Here is a 23,030-nt window from a genome sequence, read left to right on the forward strand (position 1 = left end):
TAGTTAGATCGACTATGTTGTATGTGATAGAGTATTAGCCGGTCAACAACTCCCATATCTAGAAAATGAAAGTAGTAGAAATGAGAATGTTGAGATAGATATGTGGGCATATCAGGTTGGATAAGATTAGGAATAAAGATATCCAGATAAAGGTGGGTGTGGCCCCCGTGGAGGACAAGATGCGGGAAGCAAGAATGAGATGCTTCAGGCATGTGAAAAGGAGAAGCTCGAATGCTCCAGTAAGGAGGTGCGAGCAGTTGGCTTTGGTGGTATGTGAAGAGGCCGAAGGAGAGCTAAGAAATATTAGGGAGAGGTGATCATGCAGTACATGGTGTAACTGCAGCTTACTAACGACGTGGCCCTCGATAGGAGGGTGTGGAGGTCGAGAATTAGGGTAGAAGGTTAATAGGTAGTCGATCGTATTTCTGTTCCGTACTGAAGGTATTATGGTTAATATGTTAGTTTTTCTTGTCTTAGATTGCTAGTATTTCATGTTGTTTTCATATTATTTTCCGCTTCGGTCTCTTAGTATCTTGTTGTTGTTACTGCTTGTTGTTGCTATTGCTTCCTTCTATCTATTTTTCTGGCTCTGTGATTGTTGTTACTATCTTTGTGGCCCTATTTGTTGATACTACTTGTTTTTAATGTTTCTTTTCATCTACTTGAGCCGAGAGTCTATCAGAAACAACCTCTCTACCTTCTCAGGATAGGTGTAAGGTCTGCATACACATTACACTTCCCAGACCTTACTTGTGGGATTCTACTGAGTTGTTGTTGAAAAACTTCTCAATTTTTTTAATGGAAAATGACCAAAACTATCCTTGATCTAATGGATATCCACCATTCACCTGTTAGATTCTAATATCTTCATTGTTATCTTCCGGTAATAATTAAAAAGATCCAAAAATGTCCCTCGCATTAACAGCGGAAGCCATATAGGGTTATATTTGGACCTTTTTAGTTACTAACGAGTATATTTTGACCATTTCAATTATCCAAGGATTTACTGCAAATTAGTACATTTGTTGTTGAATATGTATGCTTTATCCACTTGGCATAAGATATAACTATTGATAAATATCTTTTTTGTTTTGCGAAAAATATCAAGAAGTATAGGGTAAAATAATTAATATTATCAGGGCAGTTTTGGCCATTTTTTTTTTTCTAATGATATTTAGTTGTGAAAATATTTTTCAAATTTTTCAGTATTTGGATTCTGAAAAAACTTTTTCACATGCTATGAGATAAGCCCTAATCCTTGGTTCGACCCATTCATACTAACAGTTCTTATGAAAATTTTGTGTAAAATTGACGTGTTTTAATATTGTAGTTTATTTTTCTGAAAATTTTGGGCATTTTCAACCAAGTTTTTTATTTTTTATTTTTTATTTTTTGAAAAATAACTTAGCGACAGAAAGCTAGTGAAAGTTTTGCATTTTAAAGATACTTCATATAAGCACTAATGTCCTCCCTTCTTCCTGTGCACAGTGCAAACTAGCTTGAGACGACCTTATTAATACCCGGGAAAATTTATACAAATATAATACATTTTTTCGGCTACCAAATGTAAATAATTTTTGGCGCAGGCTAAAAGTGATAATACCCTCATCTTTTTCCATATTCATCTTTTACTTCAAATTTTCAATTCAAACCACCTTAAAACTTCACCAAATCATCCCAAAACTCAGATTCAAATCGTTAAGATGTACCCATTGTATTCCAACAACAACCACTCGAAATAAATTTCAATTTCGAAAACCCAAATTTTTGAATTCAAGCTTAAGCAAGTTTCAGTGGCTGTCCATGGAGTTTTCAGTTTAATCTTTCGACTCAATCCAACAAACTAACGTTTAATAGTGAATTTTAAATCGAATTAAGGTGCTTGATTCTTCTAATTTCAACTTAAGTGAATTTAAAACATTGCAATATTGCTTAAGTCCAATGTCTCAAAAAGTTTGAACTACCTTTGTGTTTTAGCAAAATAGACTTGTGTTACAAAATAACATTTGGGCTATTTTTGGTAGATATTTTTTTTTTAGGCTAGTTTTGATTAAAATTGTTTATAAATAAACTGACAGTTTGGGTAGTTTTCCCTTTTAATAACCTTTTTAATCAATGTGACTTAGCAGTTCAGGGCTTTATCTAGAAATTCAAACAACTGTCGACTTTAATAGACAGCAGAAATCTAATTATCTATTCTGTCTAAGAGGGAAAGAAAAGAAGAAAACTAGTCAGAGATACCATTTCCTTTTCCTCCTATACCATACTTTCAAGTGCCTGCCGTTTATTAAACTTTTTTTTTGAGAAATAGTAATACTAATATTAGTACTACCAAAAACCAGTCATATTACATATCATAGAGATGCCACTTAGGGCATTTTGGTTGCCAAGTTTAACCAACTTAGTGCATTTATTTTCCGAAATAATCCTAACAAAATGTGTTCCACCTTTGTCTGCTAGGAACTGATTTTCTACAAAATGTGGTGGGACTGCAAAATTCCTGATTTGATTAAGTTTGGACTGCTTGGAAGCTTCCTTTGCCAAACCGTGAGATACTTGATTTGCTTGCCGAAAGGTATGTCTGACCACCACCTGCTCCATTTGGTACATCAAACCCCTGCCTTCACAAATAATGGGATTGTACGTAGGATAACCATGTTCAAGGTCTAGAAGTACATCTGTTGAGTCTGTTTCAATCTCTAATAGACTCAGTTGGAGAGCACATGCAAGTTGAAGGCCATGTTTAAGAGCTAGTAGTTCTGCTTGGATAGGAGTAGCAACATGCATATAGTTATTGAATCCAACTACCTAGTCTCCTGAGCTGTTTCGGATGACTCTACCAATTCCGCAACACAAATTACTAGATTTGAATGCCCCATCTCTGTTAAGCTTATACCGCTCTCGGGGTGATTTAAGCCATTTTACTATGATGGACTTTTTAATGTTGCAATTAGGCTCCCTGGCTGTGACGAATTGAATTCCATTGCCTGTTGAAAAATAATCTTAGGGGATAGAGAATAATTAGTATGATAATATATATGATAATGGAAAACATTTTGGTAAGGCGCTCTTTATCCCTTAGTAGGCTTACACGATACAAATTCAGATTAGTCTGATCACCGATGATTAAACCAAGAAGGAAAAAAAATAAACGTGCGGTAAGTTAAAGCAACACCTTAATAAGGTTCTCAAGTAACATTCAGAACTCGTCTAAAACAATGTCCGGAATTAGAACTAACATGTATAACATTGATTTAGAAAGAAAACCTCACATTTGAGATATGCACTTAAGCTCTAAAATGAAAGAAACTTGGTCTATTAATTAACTAATATTCCTTCCCAGATTTTGATAAACTTTTTATTGCTCAGTTTTCACCCAGCACCTTTGCAGTCCTATCACCATTAACATGACCACTACTTAAAAGCCAACCAAATAGTAAATGATAAATAAAGATAAGTATATTCTTAGTATAAAACTATTTTAAGAAGAAAAACAAAGTAATTATGTAATGCAGTTTACACATTTTACTCCAAGTGAACAAGATCGTGCCAATGGGAGGAGAAATCTTGTTGTGTTGTCTCATAGGTTCTTTCATGACCACTACTGGACTATAACAACCATCAGACCTCAGCAAGTTTACAAGTCTCTGAGGTAAACCCCATAAAACTAGAAACTTCGGAGCATAGCTTCATCCAATAAACAAGTTAATCAAGCATTCGAATAGATATGTAAAACTTGGCGCGGAGATCAGACGAGAAGTATCCTACTACTCGTTGAAATACCTGACATATTGGTATCAGTGGACCAGTCACATGTGAAGAATGTGTTCCGGGGAAAAACTTCCTGATATATTTTCTTGCTAGAGACGATTAACCATATAACTTCAAGGCAACTGGACTTATGGGAGAGAAGCCAGCTGGTGAAACGAGTGCGTCTACTGGAACATCATTAGGAGTGGTAGCCATAGCACCCTCATCCACTATCTGAATGGAATATGCAAGGGCAACTACAAGAGAGAATCTCAATTAAACTGAGATGGTATAGATGAAGGCTTCACAACCCTTTCACATGCATAATAGTAAGAAGACTTAAAAGAGAGAACATGTTTAGAGATTCTCCTATATAGTCAATTTGATAATGCCAAGGGAAATACTGAGTCAGCATATTACCTAGTAAGGGCCGCTTCCAGTTTTTTTCCTTGACTAGATCTTCATACTTCCTCAAGAACATATCATAATAACTTCAGGAATTCACCGGTGTCCACAAGCCAAAATCAAAACGAAGGGATTAAGAAAAGATAATTGCATTTGGTTTAATTTGAAAAGTTATAGGGTTATAAATTTCATAAATCTGCATGAAGCAGTTTGCTTATTAAGAAAAGGCAGTTTTCTGTTAGCTGTTATGGAAGATGCATCAATTAAGCACTGAAAATCAAGGAAATCAAATTTTACTGCAATAGGGTAATTTTGATACCCAATAATTTTAATACCATAATGATCTATGAATTGCATTTATATTACAGTTGAACATGACATATGTTTAAATGATAAAAAAGATGAAAAGCAAAAGTATAAAGAGATGATAAGAAAGGGCCACTACTGTTATTACCAAATAGAACCAAAAGCTTACAGCAGTGATGGATAAACCTACCCTCCATTACGTCCCAACCTTCGTCCAGATCTGTCAAACGCAAGCCCTAGCAACACAGGAAAAAAAATGGGGAAAAAGACGTACGAGTATTACATAACTAAACAAACAAGATGAGGCAGGCCATTACCAGGTAGAACAACCAAGTCCACAGGTTCACAAGCCTGCATAACTAGAACCAATAAATCCTTCAGAAATACAAGTGTGTAGGCCAAACCAAATTAAAGTTATAAGCATGAGAAGTAAATTTACGGCTCAGTTCTCACAGACTGTATTCATCTTATAACTATGGTATAAGAATTCACCTCATTCGTCATACTTCTAGTACTACACGTGAGAAGAAGCTGTGTGGAACAAAGGTGACTAAAAATAGAGTACAACAAACGAGCGATCCAACAAGTACTTTTAATATACAAATTCTGATTGAGTAGAGCACATTAAAGACAATTCACAAAGCAAGTTTGTAAGATATCAAACCAAACCAATGCAAATCAACTTAAGCATCTTTACAGTAATGATAAAAGTAGAAATTATGAAAAATAAAGCATAAATCAAAATACCCTCTTCACGCTCTTTTCCATCAGAATCTACTGGGGCTGGTTCCAAAATGTCCATCGAGCTTAGAACTAGATCATTCAGACTCGAAATCTTCAGCATTTTCATGTTGCTAAATCTGTCTTCTACACGCGGTACGTACAGTCTCTTCTGTTTTTCCTGTTCTGATCAACCAAACTTATCATTAAGCAGATCTACAACATAATAATTTTTCTGTCTGTACATCTATGCATTTCCATTTTATATATGAATATAGCAATTTATTGCCTTTTCATTCTGCTATCCTCGGCGCAATAAATGCAGCATTTTATTTCAGATTTCCTTAAAATTTGGAGAAATTTTCTGAATTGTAGCATAGTTCCTTTAGGTGAAAAATTATAAATCTTTTAATGTATGCAGTTGCAGACATTTGAAGTAAAGAAACAATAAATGAATAAAAGGAAAAAAGTACAAAATCTTTCAAAGTTCGATCAGACTTTCCAACAGAAGAAAATTTTACATGCAGAATACTACATTTCAACCGCAGATACTGATGCAATCCCAAAGGAAAATTACAATAATTCCAACAGCAGAAATATTCAGGTACAGTATAGCATCAAGAAGAAACTTACCACTGGATTCATTGCATAGAACTTCTGCTAGAATTTTTGAAGTGTCAACCTCTCATAAAGCAGCTGAGCTAGCATAAACACACAGGCTCAGGCTGGATTTGAACCATGGGGCTTCTAAAACAATATTCTGTATTGCATTATCTGAGAAAAGGACCAGAAAAAATATAAAAAGCTCATAGTTATTAATCGACGAAAAGTAACAAAAATTGAGCTAGATGTAGAACAAAGAAACACAAGCAGCAATCAGTGGTATCGGCTAAGGCAAAGAAGTCGTCTGCCCATTTTGATTCAGACAGCAAGGCAACAGAGAGGAGAGTCACTTAGCAAGCTAGGCAGTGACTTCCAGGGTTCACTTTATCGCTTCAATAATCCGAAAGCATCCAACAGTGATTTCATCATTGTGGCTCCAACAAGTTAATTTCATGAATTGCATACCTTGACAGTTCAAATTTAACATATAATAGGAAAAACACCAAAGAAGTATTTTCAGGACGTCATTGTCCATAACATTACTATAGTAACAACTGACTCGAACTCATTCAACCATTTTTAGCCAAGCAAGAATCTGTTACAATAACAACATATCCAGTGAATTCACAAATGGGGTCTGGGGAGGGTAGTATGTACGCAGACCTTACCCCTACCTTGTGAAGGTAGAGAGGCTGTTTCCGGAAGACCCTCGGCTCAATAAAGCAAAATCACAGCAGCTATGCCAAGCAAGAATCTGTTATTTTAATGAAATCGACATGGAGAAAGCTGTCTCAAGACATACAATATCTTAAAATTAAAGCAAGTTTAGCGAACAACAAAACACAACACGAGCAAAGAATTCATATAGGTGATACAAACTAGAGGGAATTAAGACTTAGTAGTTGTTTGCACTTCCATATGATTGTTGGGAGTCTTATTAGTGTGGCTAGAAACCTGTATGTTAGCCTAGAGATGAGAGCAGGATTAAGAAAACCCTAATTTGTCTTTAAAATAAATATTACTATCCAGTATTTGGATGAATAGAGTGAGATTAAAAGAACCTTAATTTTCCTTAACACTCTGTTTGGATCATTGTTGCCCATCGTTTTATAATGTATTGTATTGTATTGTATTGTATCATTTTATGAATATAACGTTTGGATAGATTGTATTGTTTGTTATTGTTAATAACATTTTTTCTGTTTGGTTTGATTGTATCGTACTGTACTGTAACCGATAAGTTTACTAAAATACCCTCAATTGTTTTAAATATTAAATTTATCAAGAATTGCGCATAAAAATAATTTAAGAGAACCCCTAATTTCTACTAATTTATCTCCAATTATGTCTTATAAACAGATTAATCAATTAACTTTATGTAAATTCTAACAAAATTAGTGGAACAAGATAGTAATATTAAAAATAATAATAAGCACACTCTATTCATAATTAGATCATAACAATAATATTAAGAAAAGTAAAATATTAAGTAAAAAATAATAACCGTGAAATGAACGAAGACAAATTAGGTAAGAATGGCAGAACTTATTCTTGTTATCTCTCACCGTGGAGTTGGCAAAGAACGGCAGAAGCAGTTCTGAAAAAAATGGGAGGAAGACAAAGTACGTTATAGGTTGGAGATTTGGAGTTAAAATAAAAAAAAAGATAAAAGATAAAATAGAATTATGGAGTAATAAAAAAGGGCATAATTGAAAAAAAAAATACGAAATAATCCCACCACACTAAATCGGTTGTTTCAAAAAATGGGTCTTTTCATTATTTCGGAACGATGAATTTAACAATACAATACAATCAATTTTAACTAAACAATAAAAAAAACATTATTTTAAAAAAACAATACAATACCAATGGGTAACAACCATCCAAACAAGCTGTTAAAACAAAAATTATAGTATTTAAACGAAACAAGTCCAAATGGAAGAGGGATTCATATAGACGAGCTCAACGAGTTTGGAATCAAGGTCCAGTTAATTAATTGATGAATCGAAATGACCTTTGAGTTTAAGCAGACAAAAACACAAACATAATATGTGCAATTCTATATAGTTACATTATTTATAAGCAGATAGGGAAATGAGAATTGTACCTTCATGGGCTCGTTGAATGGGACTCATATTCTTCAGCTCTTTACGAATTTTGGATCGGAGTAAGCGCTTTTTCTGAAAAATCGCTTCGAGCTGGCTGGGATCGTCCACGAATGAACGGCGAGGATTTGGGGTCGGGTGTGACATAGCGGAACTCAATGAAGGTGATGCTATCTTGCACGAATTGGACATCAGCGCCATTGCTGCCTTGTTAACTAATTTCCCTGCTCTCATATTCTGTAGACTATAATGGGCCGTTTGGTTTGTGTAACGATAATCATTCTATATAATTCTGCATTGCTTAATCCCTTGTTTGTGGCCTTTTCATGTTGCAACGAACAAATAAATGAAGAAAAATAGAAAAGAAACTACGGCTACAAGTCAGAAAACTAGGGCAAAAATTGAAATAGGATTTTGATTGATACTCATTCAGCTGAATGCAGGACCTAAAGTGCCCCAACAGTATCAAGTTACGTGCTAATATGTAATTATAAAAATTTATAATATAAACTAACAAGGGACTCAACTGTACAACTATTAAACTTAACTCCCAACCTAACTTAACTACTTATAACGGCTACGTACAACCCCTCAAGCCCCCAGTACCATCGACGCATGCTCTCTTCATTTCATCTTGCATCAATTCCCCCTCGTTAAGATCTTCCTTGTCCTCAAGGAAGGAACTGTGGAAAACGAGTCTTTAAGGCTTGGCAGTCTTCCTAGGTCGCGAGATCAGATGGCAACTTCTCCCATTGGATGAGAACTTGGGCTACTGCTTTGTTCCCATTTTGAATCATACGCCTATCTAAAATTTTGTGTGGCTGAGGGCAGTAGGGACTTACTAGTTCCAGTACTGGTGGATGAGATATGGCCTTTGGCAGCTCATGGCATCGCTTCAATTGAGACACATGGAAGGTGGGATGTAACAAGAGTTGAAGAGGAAGTGAAAATTTGTAGGTTGCCTGCCCCACCTTTTGTAGCACTTGGTAAGGCCCATAATACATTGCTGATAGCTTGGTAAAATGCGATCCAGACAAAATGATTTGCCTATAAGGCTGGATTTTTAAATCTACTCAATCCCCTTCCTGAAACTGTCTATCTGATATGTGTTTGTTAGCTTGCTCAATCATCCTCTACTGAGCCCTTTGCAAGTGGTACTTCAACAATTGCAGCTTGAATTCTCTTGCGAGCTGGCTTCTATCAACCTCCATGGATTCTGAATCACCAGCTATATAAGGATAGTGTAAGGGTGGTGGTTGTCCATAGGGTACTTCATAGGGAGTGCACTGTATTAATAAGTGGAAATTATACCACCATTCTGCTGCAACCAGATATTGGTAATAGTCAGTCTGAGAATCAGAACAAAAACACCTTAAGTAGGTTTCTAGGCATTTGTTCACCACTTCTGTTTGTCCATCTGTTTAGGGGGTGATAAGTTGTTGAAGTGTTTAGACTCCCCATCATAGAGAATAGTTCTTGCCAAAATTTGCTAGTGAAGACAGGAACCCTGTCACTAACAATGTCCTCAGGTGCCCCATGTAGTTTGTAATTGTTATCCATAAACAACTTGGCTATATCAGTTGCAGAACAAGGATGAGATAGTTCTATGAAATGAGCATACTTAGTAAGCTTGTCCACCACTACCCAAATTACTGATTTCCCTTTGGATTTTGGCGAACCTTCTATGACATCCATATTGATGACACACCAAGCAACTATAGGTATTTTAAGTGGTTGTAGCAAGCCAGGGTATGGTACATTGTCATATTTATGCCTTTGGAATATATCACAAGCCTTGACCATCTCTTTTACCTCTTCTCTCACCCCTTTCCAGTAGAAAAGTGCAGATACTTTTTTATAAGTGTTGTCACCTCCACAGTGTCCACCTACTGGTGTGCTATGCTATAGTTGCAAAATCTCCTTTCTAAGTTGCTTGTCAGGCCCCACTACAAGTCTGCCATTCTTCCTTAGCTGATCATGCACAAAGGCATACCCTTTATTGTTAGTTCCCTTCCCTCTCAAGGACTGAATTAGATTCTTTAATTCAGTGTCAGTTTCCCAGCTATTCTTGTTCATCTCCAGAAGCTCAGTCTTCACAGTTGTGATGGTTATGGCTGTTAACTCTACTGATGGAAGTCTTGATAAGGCATCAACTGCCTTATTTTTTTTTCCTTTCTTGTACTCTATTTCAAAATCAAACTACATCAGCTTGGTTATCCACTTAAGTTGATTCCTAGTGTGTAGTTTTTGCTCCAATAAGAACTTGAGGACCTTCTGATCAGTCTTTATAATAAAAGGTCTGATTATTTAGTACTGGACCATTTGTTCACAGCCATCACCAAAGCTAACAACTCCTTGTCATAAATGGACAAGGACTAATGCTGTTTTGATAGACCATTGCTCAGGAATGCAATTGGTTGTCTACCTTGCATAAGTACTGTCCCAATCCCTACATCACATGCATCAATTTCCACTACAAAAGTTGATGAAATATCTGGCAATGCTAGGATTGGAGCTGTGACAAGGGCTCTTTTCAATTTTTCAAACGAATTCCTAACTTCTTCAAACCATCTGAATCCATCCTTCTTGAGTAGGTCAGTCAAAGGTTTGCTAAGGATTCCATACCCCTTTATGAACCTCATATAGTATCCTGCCAAACCTAGAAATCCTCTCAAATGTGAAACAGACTTAGGTTCTGGCCAAGACTGCACAACTTCAATTTTCTTTGGATAAGTTGACACACCATTAGCTGAAATGTAATGCCCCAAGTATTCTTTGCTCCTTTTGGCTAACAGTTGAAGTTGAATCAGTAGATCAAAAGCAATTTTCAAGTGCTTTTAATGGTCGGCTAAGTTCTTATTGTAGATCAGAATGTCATCAAAGAAAACAAAAATAAATTTTCTAAGATGCTCCAGGAATATATGGTTCATTAGTCCTTGAAAACTAGAGGGACCTTAGTTAGTCCAAATGGCATTACTAAATACTCATAGTGCCTAAAATGAGTTTTAAAAGCAGTCTTGGCTATATATGCAGGATCCATTCTTATTTAATGGTAACTCGCTCTTAAATCTATCTTAGAATAGATCTGTGAGCCTCCTAGCTCATCTAGCAACTCTTCAATGATAGGAATAGGGAACTTGTCTTTCACATTCAACTTGTTCAAAGCTCCGTAATCCACACACAAACTCCATGATCTATTTTTTCCCCTACTAGTACCACAGGAGAGGCATAAGGGCTTGAACTATACTGAATGACCCCTTGCTTCAACATTTCCCTGACCATCTTTTCACTTCTGTATAGGAGAATACCTGTAAGGTCTGACATTGACAGGTGCATTCCCTTCTATTAAAGGGATGTGATGATAAAAAAATCCTCTAGAAGGAGGCAGTTGTATTGGTTCTCCAAAACTTTTACTATATTCTGCCAATACTGTTTTAATCTCCACATGTTCTTCTACAGATTCACTTTCAGTTTCTTGTTTATTAGTGTTCTATTCCTCTCTTACTCTAACCATGAAGAACTGAGAGTCTTGCTTTGTTAATTTCTCCAATGTCTTGGCCTGCACAAATTTGAAACTAGGCTGAATGCCTTGAAGTCTGAGTAGCTTCCCTTGGTATTCAAACTCTATTACTAGTTTCTTGAAATTGAATTTGACATCTTCCAGGGGACATAACCATTGTATTCCTAACACCAAACCACATTTTCCAATAGAAAATACTAGAAAATCATTCTGAAAAATTGCTCCTTGCATCAACCACCTAAATCCCTTGCACATTTGTTTAGTAGGAACCTCCCTTCCATCAGCTACATGTACTAGTTGTGGTTTAATTTTGCTTATTTCACACCCCAAACTCCTTGTTGTGTCCTCATCTATAAAGTTATGAGTGGAATCACATTCTATAAAAACCTCAATGGTTTTTGTTCAGTGAATTCTCTGAGCCTTAATGTTTTGTATCCCAGAGTTCCATTCAATGCCTGCAGAGATATTACACAATTTTCCAGGGGTTCTTCTGCTAGGCCTTCAAGTTCCACCCCTATTACCACCTCTCCATCTTCCTCTTCTGTATCCCCACAATCCTCTTGATCATCTACCACTTCTAACTCTAGAGAGTACAATTGTCTTTTTGCTTTGCACTTATGAACATGTGTAAATTTTTCATCACAAAAGAAACAGATTCCCTGTTTCTCATCCATTTCAGCAGGAGTCAACCTTCTCCTTCTGTTGTTATCCACCTTAGTAGCCATTGGTCTCTTAAAGGTATTGTTGTTGTTTCTCTGCACATAGCTAGATTGGTGCCCCATTGAACTTCTAGCCAGGGAAGATCCTGTGGAGGAACCTCTGATGGCTCTACTTTGTGCAGCAAAGCTTGCCTTCTGTAACCTAGCTAAGTAGTAAGCTTGAGGTAAAGTGTAAGGTTTGCCTACTCTTACTGCATTGATGATCTCAGGTTTGAGGTTGTTTAAGAAAATACTGACTGCATGCTCTACTGACAAATTAAGCCTGATCATGACACTATTAAATGCCTTTTGATACTCCTTAACAGAACTTGTGTGTTTAACCTTCATCAGCTCTGTTATTGGGTTAGAATATTAAGTTCCAAAACTATCATAGAGAGCCCAAAGATACTCATCCCATGAAGGTAATGACATTTGCCCTCTACTTCTCATATATCATAGGTGCCACTGTAATGCATCATCCTCAAAATGAAGTTACACCAACTTTATTTTCTGCTGAATGGAGACTTCTTCATCAGCAAAAAACTATTCTACTTTATATAGCCAAGTTCTTAAATCTTCCCCATTGAATTTAGAAAATTCAACCTTTGTATATTTGGTGTAAGATAGATTTGGTAGGGGAAAATTGTGGTTGGTGTGAGGTGTTTGGTACTAAGTAACTGTGGGGTTGGGTTGATAGTGAGTAGGGGTAGGTACATATGGAACTTGGTGATATAATGAAGGTGGAATATGGGTGGTTTGGTTGCTATAAACATGTGGGAATGGGGTGCTTTGGTGGTAGGGATTATAGGAAAGATTCATGCCTATCATGGGTCCTTGATTATAGGTCTGCATAGGTGGACCATGTCTCACAGGTATTTGAGGTATATAAGGAATTGATGAGCAGGGTGGATCTAAGTTGCGGAGATTGCAGATTCTAAAAATTCTGATTTTGGAACCGATGAAGTTGTGGTGGTTGTTGTTGTGTTAACACTGGTCGAGTAGAGTGGTTATGCATTTGGGGACTAGGATTTATTGGGCCTGGCTAAGAGGAACTGTCACTATTGAGCTCGACCCAGCCTGAGTGATCTGGGAATAAGAAGAGCTCAGTAACTGTGTATTAACAACAGTACTTGCTAGAATATGAGTGGCAACAGGTGGTACACAGCCATGGTTACCTCCTAGCATAGGAGTCACCAGATCTGCCAACTCAAAGGGCTTATCATTAGGGGAGTAAAGCTCACCTCCATTCTAAGTTGGATCTTTATCTCGCTCGGGCCTTTTTCCTCCTTGCACGACTTCATTCAGCACCTCTCTTAGCTCATTCAAGGCCTCATCTTGGGTTCTACAGCTCTGTTCATGGTTTGCCTCCAGTTGTTCTTGTCTAACTGCAAAGCCCGTCATATTCAAGGAAATCTTCTGCAATATATTCATTACCTCGTTTATTTCTGATTCCATAACATCCACAAAGCCAAGGACTGCTCTGATACCACTGCTGCAACAACCAAATAAACGAAGAAAAATAGAAAAGAAACTACGACTACAAGATAGAAAACTAGGAAAAAAATTAAAATTGGGTTTTGATTGATACTCATTCAGCTGAATACATGGCTATATATATGACTCCACTACTCACTACAAGACAAGGTTATATAACTAACTCTGACAAGACCTAAAATGCCCCAATAATGATAACTTACGGGCTAATGTATAATTATAAAAACCTATAATATAAACTAACGAGGGACTCAGCTGTACAACTATGAAACATAACTCCCACCCTAACTTAACTACTTATAACGGCTACGTATAACCCCTCAAGCCTCCAGTGCCATCGACGCATGCTCTCTTCATTTCATCTTGCATCATTTCATTTTCTAAATAATGTAATCTCTGTATAAATTATACAACAACTGCTATATAATTTCAAATCTTATAAAACATGAAATATCAATCCATGTATTAGGTAATACAAAGATTAAATACTAAAAGAATAAAATACCATTGCAGTTATCTACTAATCCTCCTCAAATCTTACAATATTTCAGAAAAGAACAGAGCTGCGACGACAATGGTCTTAATCAGAAGCCTAATAAAATGGGGAATGGCTTTGCGGAAAAAGAGCCAATATAGAGTGATTCACTTTTTAATTTGAGCTCTTTTTCTTTTTCTTTTGGTGACTAAAACCCAATAAACTGAGATAAGTTCATATATAGGAAAGTGAAGTTATGGGATTTTTTAAAAATTTAATTTTGGAAACAAGGGCCCTTTTATTAAATAATGAAATTCATAAAACAAAAGGCACAAAAGAAATAGCGGCCTAATCTAAAATGGGAAAGTGCAGAAGAAGAGGAAAAAACCTAATTTGAAAAGTAGAAATTGCAAGCTAAGAATCAAGAAATGAAGTCCAATCTTCAGATTGAAGGTGATATGCAAGATGATAACTGTGTATCTGTAGTTGAAGATCGAGAATCATTGGTGTATCGCCCAAATTAGTATTGTACGAGCTCGTTCATGCGGTATGTTCTTTGTCGCGTTTGCCTTTGATTTCTGTTGTACATTGAGTGATGAATCGTGATCATGTTTGTTTGTAGTGCATGTTGCTGTTGTTTTCCTTTTTTTCTTGCCATGGTATCTGCTGTTGCATGCTTTTGATCGATTTTGATGTATCTGTAACAATCAATGTTCTTCCTTGTTGAAATTTGTGCTTGTTGTCATTGCTTGACTATTTTCAATCTCGTGTATGGACATTGTAGCTGATCATTGTTGATCAACTTCCTTCCTTCAATTTCGAGTTGATGAAAGCTATTATATATTTAACATTCACTCTGTCCAGAGCTATATTTGCTAAATAGTCTACCACTTTATTTCCTTCCCTCAAAAGGTGTGAAATCTGCATTTGACATCTTGTCATTATACTTTTAATTTCTTCCGTCCATCTCCAAATTTGCCATGGAGGTTTCCATATCCCATGTATCACCCTTTGTAGCATTAGAGAGTCTATTTGTAGCATCATGTAATGATCTAGTCGATAGTTTTATGTATTTGAGTCCCGTTTCTTTATTTGATACTTTCCGTATGTGTATTTGATATTTGATTATTCATGGGGATAGTTGGGTTGGTTTCGGGAAGGTTTGAGAGTGATTGAAATATTTAGTTCTATTGTTGGAAGCTTAAGTTGTAAGTGTTGACCAAAGTTTAACTTTTATGTAAACGACCTTGGATTGGTAATTTGCTGGTTTCAATAGGTTCGTATTATGATTTTGGACTTAGGCGTATATTAGGATTTGAATTTGGAGGTTCCTAGGATGTTTCTGCTCTATTTGCCGAAAGTTGGCAATTTGAAGGTTTGGAGAGTTCCTAAGTTTGATTAGGAGTTGATTTTGATGATATCAGATTTGGATTGTTATTCCAGAACTTGGAATAGTTTTGTTTTGTTATTTGAAACTTGTGTGCAAAGTTTAAGTGTAATCCGGAGGCTTGAATCAGACGCTTTGTTGGAAATTTGGAAGTTCTCAATCTTAAGAGAAGTTCAACTTTTGATTTGATCTTTGATTCGTTGATGTAATATTATCATATGTGTTTGGAGGTTTAGGATAGGTTCGGGTAATAATATGGACTTGTAGGTATATTTGGACGGGGTCCTAGGTGGCTCAATTGAGTTTCAGACCACCCAGAGCATTCTTGGTTTTTGCTGGTGTCGGGTCCTTCATCGCGATCGTGGAGGAAGTATTGCAATCACAGAATGCATTTTGGAGCTGGGAGGAACTTATTCTTTGCATTCGCGACAAGGGGGTCACGTTTGTGATAGTTAGGGGACTTGCTCTTCTCGTTCACACTAGGGTGGTCGCATTCGTATGTAAGAGCTAGGAGGTGGGGGTTTGTCCTTCGCGCTTTGTGAAGGCTTGGTCGCGATCACGTAGAGGAGGCAGACTTGATCTTCGCATTCACGAGGGTTGATCGCGAATGCGAGGTGTTATTTTCTAGGCAGTAGCTTTTGTGCTCACGAAGGGTACCCCTGGGCAGAACATTTAAGTGTTGTATTTTGGGATTTTAGCCCATTCTCTCATATTTTGAACCCTAGACTTAGAGAAGAGCGATTTTGCTTGGAGATTTTCATACAAGACTATGGAGTAACTAATTTTTACTCATTTTTGGTATTATTTCAAGAATCTATATGGATTATTAACGCTTAAAATATAAGATTTTGAGGGAAATTTTGTGGTGGGTGGGTGGGAGGGGGAGGATTTCCAACAACTTAAAAGAGTGAAAATTGAGGATTTGAAGGTCGATTTGGACTTGATTTTGGAATCTAATTACATATTTAGACTCGTAGAGTTATGGATAGTTGGGATCTACCCCTTGACTCGGGTTTTAACCATGTAGGCCTGGGTTGACTTTTGTTGACTTTTCGATTGAAGCTTTATTGTTTGGAATTGATTCCTATGTCTTTGTTTGACGTTATTGAGTTGTTTTTGGCTAGATTCGGGCTAGTTGGAGGTAATTTCCAAGGAAAAGGCGTTCTTGGAGTATTGATTTGGCCCGTTTGAGGTATGTATCTTGCCTACTCTTGTGGTGGGGAATACCCCTTAGGATGTGACTTTAATTGATTAATTAAAGTATGTGGGAAGTGACGTATATGAGGGTACTATGTATGATTTAGATCGAACTAGATTTAGGCTTCTAATATGTTTGGTTTTGACTACGTACTTCCTATGAATCATGTTCTGATCATTTGTATGACTATGTGAGCTTTCGAATCATGGTAGAGACATGTGTAGGCCGTGATTCTCTATTTGAGCATGATATTTGTTATTGTTTGGCATATCCGCCTGATTGGAGCCGTAGTTATATAATATGTATATGCATACACTTTAGCATGTTATTTTCCACAGTTGAGGAGTATATGATTTGATATCCGTGTTCACATACATGCATTCTTGTATATGTTTTCTGTGATATAGACTGGTTTAGAAACACGTGAGTTGACCGTGCGGTGATTATGTTATGGCACATCAGTTGTCCGTGCAGCACATGAGTTGTCCATGCGGTTGTTATAATTATTAGCGTGTGATATGTCCGTGTAGTACATGAATTGTCCATGCGGTTGTTATGATTATTAGCACGTGAGTTTTCAATGCGGTTGTTACGATTATTGGCACGTGAGTTATTCGTGCAGCATGTGAGTTATCCGTGTGGTTGTTATTGAAATTGATCAGTGTTTTGGGATTTTTTGCATATCTTCTCTATATGCTGTATTTACTTGGTGGATTTCAATACAGTATATATTTTCTCTATATGTTGAACTGTGTGTCTTGACTTGTTATACATGCATATTTTCTCTATATGAACTGTTGGCCTCACCTATAATCTATGCCTAGCTATCGATATTGTTGTGTGTACATATGTATTCATAACTGTATAAGTTTTATTAATGGGATCATTGGCCACTCTCGCGACTACCTCACCCAGGTTAGTCTTGATACTTACTGAGTATATGTTGTCAGTTGTACTCATACTACACTATGCACTTAATTGTGCAGATTCGGGAGTTGGATCGAGCTGAGCTTTTGGTGATTGTTGCTGCTGCTATGGAGACCCGTGGTAGAGCTACATCCTGATCACAGTCACTGGCGTATCCTTCTATCATTTTTATTGCTGTATCTAATTTAGACAGTGTATTGCATTGTCAGACCATACTCATATGTTAGAGCTCAAGACTTAGTGTTACCAGTTTATGCAGATTTATGTATTGACTCGGTTTCTATCTATGGTTATTTGGCTTCAGATTCTTAAAATTTGTAATTTATTATTATATTTGGTTGTTGTCTATTTATTGGCTTGCCTAGAAAGTAGATTAGGCATCATCACGAGCGGTGGTAGTTTTGGGTCGTAGCAAGTTTGTATCAGAGCCCTAGGTTTATAGGTTCCACGAGTCATGAGCGGGTCTAGTAGAGTCTTGTGGATTAGTACGGGGATGTCTATACTTTTATTCAAGAGGCTACATGACTATTAGGAAAATTTAATTTTCTTTCCTTCTATATCGTGCAAATTTGTTTATTCTAGAGATTAAATCTTTGCTCTTCTATTCTCTTATAGATAGTGAGGCCACATTCTTCTCGTACAACTAGGTAGGCGCCTGTATGACCCGGGTGATCATTTTGTGTATTGTAGCCCTGTTTCCCTATTTACTGCCTCTTCTATGTTCATTTGTGGTTTTGTGACTTGCTGGGGTGGTTGGTTTGGTTTCGGAGATGTTTCAGAGTGAATTGGGACAATTAGTCCCAAGGTTGGAAGCTTAAGTTGGAAGAGTTGACCGGAGTTTGGCTTTTGTGTAGATGACTCTAGAATAGAGTTTTGATGGTTCTAATAGCTTTGTATGGTAGTTTTGGACTTAGGCGTATGTCTGGATGTTGATTTGGAGGTCCGTAGGTTGGTTTGAGGCTTTTAGGCGAAAGCTGGAAAGTTGAAGGTTTGGGAGGTTGAGAGGTTTGACCGAGAGTTGACTTTATTGATATTGGGTTCGAAATTTGGTACTGGAAGTTGGAATAGGTCCGTTGTGTCATTTGGGACTTTCATACAAAATTTGAGGTCATTCGGAGTTGATTTGATAAGGTACGACATTAGTTTTAGAAGTTGGAAGTTCATTAGTTCATTAGGCTTGAATTAGGGTGCGATTCGTAGTTTTGGTGTTGTTTGATGAGATTTGAGGCTTCGAGTAAGTTCATATTATGTTTTATGACTTGTTGGTATGTTTGGACGGGTCCCGGAGGGCCCGGGTGTGTTTCAGATGAGTTTCAGACCTTTTTCCATCATGTTGGACTGTTGATTTATGTGCTTCTGTTGTTCTTCTTCGCGATCACGAAGTATGGGCCACGATCGCATAGAGTAGTTACTGGTAGGTGAATTTTTTCTCTTCACGTTCGCGAGAGGAAGGACGCATTCACAAAGCCTAAGGGTGGTTATTCATCACGAACGCGAGTCGGCAGACGCGTTCGCGTAGGATGAAGGGAGGTCATGAGGATTTCACGCGGTCATTTCTCACCTGAAATTCGTCCAAAAGCTCTCCAAAACTCTCTATAACATATCCCAATATCCCAAGAACCAAACTCAAGGAAAATTAACTCAAATCATCATCAAAAGTGTTAAAGACTACATGAGAATGCTCCTATGATGTTGTGGTGTGATTGAGGGCTATTGTGAGCTAAGTTGAGATGGAGTTTTGAGTTGTAGCTGCTGTCCAATGTATGTATAATATCTTCTTGATTGTTCCTAAGGTTAATCTTGTGTTGGTTGTGTTGTTTGAGTGAAAAGCCATAAGATAGCACTTGAAAAAATATGGGACATGGTTATATTTTTGGTTGGACTATTTTTTAGCCACATATATAGTTTGTGGTGGTTGGAAATTATGAGAAACAATTTGATATTTTTGTAGCTGTTGTTGTTAAGCTTTTCTAGGTGTTAACTAAGTTTATTGAAGAAGAAAACACGAAACACAAGTGATTAATGATAAAAGTTAGGGTGCTAGGCGTATGAGCCTGTTTTGGAAGTCATTTTGTGGATGTTTAAACTAGGAATCATATAGTACATATAAGTATGATGTTCTGAAGGTTGTGAACCAATTTATGGAATAAGAGTTGGATTCAATTTATGTTTTGTTATTAGTAAAAGCGAGCTTGCTGCTCAATATGATTGTTAAGATAATCAGAGAAGCTCATATTGGATTATATTGTTGTTGTTGCTATTGTTGGTTATTGTTGTTGTTTTTGGGATGTTGATGACCCTTACTAGTCTTTGGGATGTAGTAAAAATAGGGGAGTTGCTGTCCAATTTTCCGTAAGCTATACGACTAGCCAAATACGATGGTACAATATTATATGTTTACGATAATATCATTTCCCTTGTTATAGACGCAAGAAGTATGTTGACCTTTGTTGAGGAATAAGGAAGAGATCGTACAGGTATGTTAAGGCATTTCTTTCTTTCTTTTGGCATGATCTAAAGTGAAATGAACATAAACGATACTCTATTTTATAACAGATATACTCCTAGTAACTAAGGCCATCCACGTTGTTCTTTCCTTATAAAGTTACTAGTGATATAACTCGCGCTTCGCGCGATTGTAAATGAAATTAGTAAATTTATACCTATTCATGTAGTTGTAAATTTATTTAAAATAGAATAGATTAAATTTTATTGTATATTTTATATATTTGATCATATCACAGATATAAATAATTCTATTAGAAGTAGAATTGTATTTCTTGTTAGCATATTTACAAAAGATAAATATGTAGGCGTGTGAAGCCTAACATGAATCTTTTATGTACATGTTATTAATACTAGCATTTAAGTATTTCGATATATTTATTACGTTAGATAATAGAATATTTGTTTGTTAAAAATTTTCATTTATTCAAAAAACATGCCGATGAAGTGAAAAGTAAAGAAATTTAATGTTGACAGAATACAAATCAAAAGAAGGAATCATCCATCTAAGTCTCGTGCATTAAAAAATAATCGATCAATCAAGAAGTCATCCCACCAGCAAGCAGTGTTATCAGCTTAGAATGGAGCTTGTTCATGTAATATAAAACTTTTACTCTGGTTAATTGCAAGAAGCTCTTTGCTGCTTAGTATTTTGTAGTCAGTTTTATCAATCGATCGTGTATTACATTCATTTAACAAAGGCTCATATTAATAGAATTGTGGTCCATTTGTAACGGTTAAGATAAGTAAAGAAAAGGTGACAAAGGCCGAAGATGAAGATATAGCACAAGGGCATAAAGCATGAGTCAAATTGATAGCACTTAAATAGGTCTTATTGATAGTCCCAATCACCAAAGAAAAAATGTATAAGCATGACTAAGATAACAATTAAAAATGTGATAGCTATACTCTAAATCACCAATCATTCTAGCATTAGGTAAATTAAGAAAAATATAGAAAAAAGAACAGATATGAAAGCAAACCATTTTAAACAGAATAGTTATGAAGAAGAAAAATACGAGTATGACATGCTACAACAGAAAAGAAGCAGGATGATGAAGCGTATATTATAATGCTATTGCAAAGGAGGTAATAAGTTATTATGCCACAAGAAAACGGCTATTTTAAGTTGATATAGCAATAAGGTTTGTACAAAGAGTTTTTTGGCTTTTACTTCCCTCAACTGATTTCGATGAACTTTCTCTAAGCCGGCTTCATAATTCTAAAAATCCAAACTATAAAGCTACACGTTTGTTCGTATAACGCAACAATCGAATGTATTGAATCATATGAAGTGTCATACAATTCTCAAACAATTATATCCAATAAGCCAAAACAATATGAGTGATACCATAAGTTTGACGGACTTAGATCCTCGGAGAGAAGACATTCCATGTTGAAGTCCATTTATTGCTTCAAAATAACTAACTTCGCTGAGAGGAGCTACCTGAACGTACACAATAGAATTCAGCCATCTCGCTAATGTTTAACTCCCCATCATTGGGAATATAAACTTCATCTAATGCTAATTATTTTGAAAGATTTCAAAAACTAAGGTTGGAGATATTTTTTTAAAAAAAGTTTGCAAAAACAGATCAAACAAACACCTTCCAAAAACTCGAACACTAACTTTGCAAAGTTAGTTTTTGCAAACTCTAAAATAAACCATATAAGTAATTTAGCTCATCTTGGCCGTGGAAGGATTGCACATTGTTATTATCTCATCAAGCATCACAATTTTTCTAATAACTTATAAAACACAATAAGCTTATCATATCAGAATTCAATATACTTTCTCTTAAAATTAATAGAGCACATAAAGAAGTATTCTCTTGCTTTATTGCAAAGTGGTAGAAGATCTTGGGGAAGCTTCATTCATTCACTAATTTTCTCTGTTTTGACATGTCCAATCAAAAGAATGAGTAAAAAAGTAGTGTAACTCGATCGAAATACATCAAAATAAAATTTAAAAAAATTAATCATACCTTTTCAGCAAGACAAGAGACAAATCCAAGATTTGAAATTTATAGGTTTTGGATTATACCCCTTTGAAGTTACTGCGTTGAATTTTGAAGACAAATATAAAGATTGGACAAAAGCTATTGATTCGGCTGAACCCGTACCGTTATGGTACATACGCCCCTGAGCAGGACTATAGGATCTGTAGTGTGGCCCCTTCTTGCTCTCATGAATATAATCCTATGGTGGCTCTGTAGGCTTCTAATTATCTTTATTTTTATTTTTGCTTTCCATCCTCTCCGGCTGCATGTTGCATCACTTCTTGTCATGTTCCTTTGCCTCTGTAGCGTATTTAGCACTTTTCTTTTTTCATGAGGCTTGCTTTTTTTGGCTTTCATTCATTATTTTCTGTAAAACCTGCAGATAAATAAATAACATCTTTTTCAGTTTACAAATTATAGTAATTAAAATTAGATAGTGAAAATCGAGCAACTCCGTGAGAACATATCCTGAAGTTAACTGTATTATGCTTATCCCGTTACCTAGTTAAAGAGTAGCCATAGTTAAGAAATCATACAGTATTCTAAAAGAATAGCCGTTTTTTCGTTTAAGATATTGATGAAACATTTGGATGGCACTGGCTTTGACCCTTTGTTATTAGTAATGCGGCTTCATGATTTTACAACATGCTTGCTCAGGTTACTTAAGCTCTATAGTCTATATATAGGGTATAAAAACATAGTAATGAATCTGCTCGTAGACATAGGGATTAGTAGTTTAGTACACATCGATTACTCATTTTTATTAGAAAATATTAGATACTGAAAAGGATGAGCAGATTAATTAATTGGAGAAAACTACATGCAATAATTAACAAAAATAAAAGTAATAACTATTTAACAGTTAAAAGAGTAGGAAAAATACGCAACATTAATGAAAAGAAGAAGCAGTTAACAAAACAAAGACAAATGGCATGAG

At 36.1% G+C, this 23,030-nt stretch overlaps 1 protein-coding gene across 9 annotated transcripts; it reads right to left on the reverse strand.

Annotated features, from left to right (window-relative positions):
* Positions 1 to 2,264: 2,264 nt before the first annotated feature.
* LOC107813911 (5-formyltetrahydrofolate cyclo-ligase, mitochondrial) lies at positions 2,265 to 6,819 on the reverse strand. Of its 9 annotated transcripts, none has more exons than XR_001654451.2 (7): positions 5,815 to 6,789; positions 5,209 to 5,362; positions 4,779 to 4,820; positions 4,652 to 4,697; positions 4,171 to 4,241; positions 3,784 to 4,007; positions 2,265 to 2,987 (listed from the first exon to the last, which is right to left on the reverse strand). XR_001654451.2 is itself a non-coding variant. In XM_016639231.2 (7 exons), the coding sequence occupies exons 2-7, from the start codon at positions 5,824 to 5,826 to the stop codon at positions 3,871 to 3,873; spliced, it is 462 nt and encodes a 153-aa protein (XP_016494717.1). In that variant the 5' UTR covers positions 5,827 to 5,955; positions 6,739 to 6,819; the 3' UTR covers positions 3,419 to 3,870. The 9 variants fall into 9 exon arrangements, 7 of the variants coding, with proteins under 7 accessions (XP_016494717.1, XP_016494714.1, XP_016494716.1 ...); XR_001654452.2 differs by having other exon boundaries at positions 2,265 to 3,002; XM_016639231.2 differs by lacking the exon at positions 2,265 to 2,987 and having other exon boundaries at positions 3,419 to 4,007; positions 5,815 to 5,955; positions 6,739 to 6,819.
* Between the last annotated feature and the right edge of the window lie 16,211 nt (positions 6,820 to 23,030).

This window comes from Nicotiana tabacum, chromosome 12, assembly GCF_000715075.1.
Source record: "Nicotiana tabacum cultivar K326 chromosome 12, ASM71507v2, whole genome shotgun sequence".
In the NCBI taxonomy this organism is placed as follows: domain Eukaryota; kingdom Viridiplantae; phylum Streptophyta; class Magnoliopsida; order Solanales; family Solanaceae; genus Nicotiana; species Nicotiana tabacum.

Excerpts from the sequence above, each read along its gene's own strand:
- LOC107813911 (XM_016639231.2), bottom strand. Across the intron at positions 4,821-5,208 it reads TGGAAAAGAGCGTGAAGAGG|TTATGCAGGCTTGTGAACCT; the intron begins GTATTTTGATTT and ends TATTGGTTCTAG. Across the intron at positions 4,698-4,778 it reads GGACTTGGTTGTTCTACCTG|GGCTTGCGTTTGACAGATCT; the intron begins GTAATGGCCTGC and ends CTGTGTTGCTAG.